Source organism: Antrostomus carolinensis, unplaced genomic scaffold (genome assembly GCF_000700745.2).
Source record: "Antrostomus carolinensis isolate BGI_N321 unplaced genomic scaffold, ASM70074v2 scaffold17888, whole genome shotgun sequence".
Lineage (NCBI taxonomy): Eukaryota > Metazoa > Chordata > Aves > Caprimulgiformes > Caprimulgidae > Antrostomus > Antrostomus carolinensis.
In genome coordinates, this window is record NW_010335173.1 from 17554 (window position 1) to 21425 (window position 3872).

At 34.8% G+C, this 3872-nt stretch overlaps 1 protein-coding gene across 1 annotated transcript in view; it reads right to left on the reverse strand.

The window, feature by feature from the left end:
* Positions 1-990: 990 nt before the first annotated feature.
* The window catches only part of IRAG1 (inositol 1,4,5-triphosphate receptor associated 1), a 33518-nt gene continuing 30636 nt past the window's right edge, over positions 991-3872 (reverse strand). The window contains exons 18-20 of the mRNA XM_010174464.1: positions 3296-3415; positions 2517-2648; positions 991-1231 (exon numbers count right to left, since the gene is read on the reverse strand). Of these exons, the coding sequence (XP_010172766.1) occupies positions 991-1231; positions 2517-2648; positions 3296-3415 (493 nt within the window). The remainder of the gene's footprint in view (positions 1232-2516; positions 2649-3295; positions 3416-3872) is intronic.

The following is a 3872-nucleotide window of genomic DNA, read 5'->3' on the forward strand; positions in this document are numbered from 1 at the left end:
TTCCTAGTGCAGATCTCAAAGGGTCTCTATTTCCAGTAATAGCAGTAGGGCAGAGTCCACTTAGTGCCATCACCTGTATGCAAACGTTTGAAGATTTTTTTTTTCTTTTTTTTTTTTAAATAAAGAATTGAAGATTGCTTCCCACATCCAAGGCTGCTGTATTTTGGGCCTGGGCAACACAGCTAATCTTTCAGACAGCAACTACTTTTTGCTGTAATCAGTATTGACTCTGAGAGGCATACAGATATTTGTTGCAAAGCATGTCCCTTTGACGTATCAGAAGTTCCCAAATTTATTTGACAATACCAACTGTTCTACTTAGACTTTATTTTAGGTTTTGTTGTGTATTCCATTAAAAAAAATGTGGTGGTCCTATTCTTAAAGGATATCATAAAACACATTTATGTATGTACTTAGTACTTCATTTAAATAATCACACAGATAATTCCTCTTATAAAATTACTTTATCAGTGAGGCATTTGGTCTGATAGCATAATTCTAACCTTCCTTAGAAGAGCTTCTATTTCTGCCCAATAATTATGAATAAGAAAATGAATTAGACTCTTAAAACCCAAAGGACTTAAATGCCATTAGCACTTCAACAACCACCAGTAAATTCAGGAAATGCGAAGTAAAGCACTAACTGCAAATGCAGGTTTTATGATTTTCTTCAAAATCATAGCATAGATGTCAATGTCCTGTGGTAATCATTCTTTTAAATGTCTTGCTGGTTGCCGATTACTGCCACAACCTTATCATGATTCAATATTACTTTATTTGTATCAGTCATTTACAGTAAGCTGACAGACAGAATTATTTATCAGACTCATTTTGGCAAGGTATGTTCACAATGTATCCCCAAACCTGATGGTGTGGGGTAACTCATTTGTCACAGATCACATTTAACAACCATAAGGATGACTACCTTTAACAACTGTGTTCTAATATGCATACTTGCTCAGGTACCATAAATTCGTAGTTGTTCCTTTATTATTCAGTGCGTTGCTCATGTTGAAATCCTGAGTTCCACCAGGAATATTGATGGGCAGCAGAACAGCTGGCCTTCCCTTCAGGTCCCTCTGATTTTTCATCACAGGTGTTGTATGAATGGTAGATTCCCAACACCACAGCAAAAATTATTATCGCAGCCACCACAAGCCATACCACATTCCAGTGTTTACACAGTTTGGGGTACAGTATATGTAAATAATTAATGATGACTTCAAGTCTGCTGTAAAATTAAAAGAAAACTGTTATATATTCATCACATGCAAATTTATTATCTTAAGCTTTTCAATTTAAGAAGTTTCATAGTTGTATGGTGCAAATAGAAACACATTGTCAAAGAAGAAGTCTTAAGTTCTTTTAAGAACAGCTGTACACTCAGATATGGGTAATATTTGCAAGTCGGCTGAAGATGATAAACTTGACTTCTATTTCTCCCACCTGTTAACTGACAAATCTCAGAGCTTGTTTTCATGTAAAATTCTGCACTTTTCATAGCTTGCTCAACTAAACTAAACATTAGGACACGTTGTAAACATTTCTTCCTAAATGTTTAATGACTTGTGAGATGGCTGCTCTTCTGAATATGGCTGAAATCTCAACAGATGTTTATAACCATAATGGTTATGGAATGGAAATGAATTCTTCTGGATCAGGTAAGGATCCTTACCTTACTAGCTTGGGATTGGACATATCACTTGTTTTGGTCAGCATTCAATTCCTCTCTAATGCAAAAGTCTCTTTGCTTTTAAAATGCAGGAAATTGCAGGTATATTGAATTGAGTGGTAGAACCACAAAGGAAACTCAATGATTAACTCTAAGAAAAGCTGAAAATTTCAGAAAAGTTTTCCAGTTAGGCATCAATGCTTCAGGTAAGACAATAAGCAGAGGATTCAGAAGTTCCCAGTATAGCTGAAGAGCATTGGGTGCAGATGGATGCAATAAACATCTCCCTGATGAAAGGCAGGAACTCCAAAATAGTGCTGTTCTGCCATATCTACACAGCTTCCAGAGGGAGAAAGCACCTGCCTGCCCAAGTCAGAGCTAGTTCAAAATAGCTGTGGAGCTTGTCTTAATCTGCATTCACCTTGTACATACTGAAAGACTCACCTGTGAAGACCCTTTGGGAGTGACACGTAGCACAAATACAGGCATCAGATTCCTGAATTACTACTTTAATGAAACAATGCATGTCTACTGAGAGATATGTTCCAGCATCTAAAGAACTTCTGTGGAATATTTTTTATATCAAATCAAAACCAAACCCCATTAAGATGAAGCATCTTGATGTCAACATACAATTTTAGTTGAAATATCAAAATAGAAAGTTTTGCATTTTTCAACTATGCTATCTTGGAATATGCCTTTCTGTGAAAACACTATTATTTCAAATGTGCTTCCCTAGACTGGAAGAAAACATGTGAAGATAATAGTATAAAACACGTGGTTGGGTACCCCACATAGAAAAAAGTGTCTCCTCTTGTATGGACATATTACACCATTGACTCACCTGCTTTGCAGGTTTTTTATCTCATCTTCATTTTCACTTTCTTCATGTTCATCATGACTTTCTTTTGGTGTTTCTTCATCTTCTTCCTTCAGTTCCTGAAGTTCTTTGGTTTTCTTCAAGCCTTCCTGATAGCTTTAACACACAAAATTTTTTTTTAGTCTAGCATGTTGTATAAGCCTGTTCCTATGTAATGAAAAATTAGCTTTATGTTTTGTTACATGCAATAAAACACAAGTAGCAGAGTTGCACCACTCAGACAAGAGTAAAAATTAGCTAAAGACCATGAGTAGGGCACATAGACAGCCACCCTTCCTTAATAGGGGATTATATTGGGTCTGTTACCAAATTTATCTTGAAAAAGAGGTTATAGTCCTCACCAGAGAACAAATTTTTAAAGGAGTTAGTAAGCATTTATATTATTTTTTGATCATTTTGAACATCCTCTAGATAATTTTTTTTTTTCCTGGAGAGTAAGTGCAAATCAATGGTCTAGAGAGCTTGTTGGATTCTGCAGGGGAGGATCAAAATTTTTGTCTCACTCCTCACATAGTACAAAATTCTTTGCTTGATATTCAGAAACAGATCCCAAAGCTGTTAATTGCCCCCAAATATGCTGTGTTTGTGACACAGACAACATGAGTTTATTGCAAAAGTTGATACTTAGTGTTTACTCATATCAATTGTGTCACTTATTTTGCATTTAAAATTACATTATAAAAACATATATCCTCATCTGGTAGCACATGTTTACAGATTTAGTACACATAAGATATTCCCACCCTTTGTTATATGCTTCTTCTTCTATCTTGGCTCTTGTTTCAGGACTGATTTCTTCCAACCCACTCTGTGTCAGCACAGAAGTAGAGGTTTCAGAATCAGGCTCTCCATTAGTCTTACCACTGCCAATACAAAAGAAAAAGACAAATAGAAAACACCACTACTGAGAGGTATTGTATTTGGAGTATACTACTGAACAAAAACAATCACATGCAATTTTGTGACTCCTCATTTTTCTTTTTTAATGTGCATCAGAGAAATAAAATGTCTTTCAAAAGGAAAAAATCAAACACTAAGCAAAATTTATTTTCAAAATGTTGTAATTTAAGAACAGTAATTAATATGTTTCTAAGCTATTAAAATTTGCATTTTGTTTCTTCTTTTTTAACAAAGAAAAGAGCATTTGTTTCCTGGCTTATCCTTGGCATTTATTTGCTACTTTTTAAAACATCTCCCTCAACTTTCTAAAAAATCACCTTAGAAATTGTAGCCTGTTACATCAGAGGAAAACAATAGAAATAATACCAAATATTAATTTAAGAAATATTTTTCTTATTTGCCTGTTAGGTACTCCTTCCT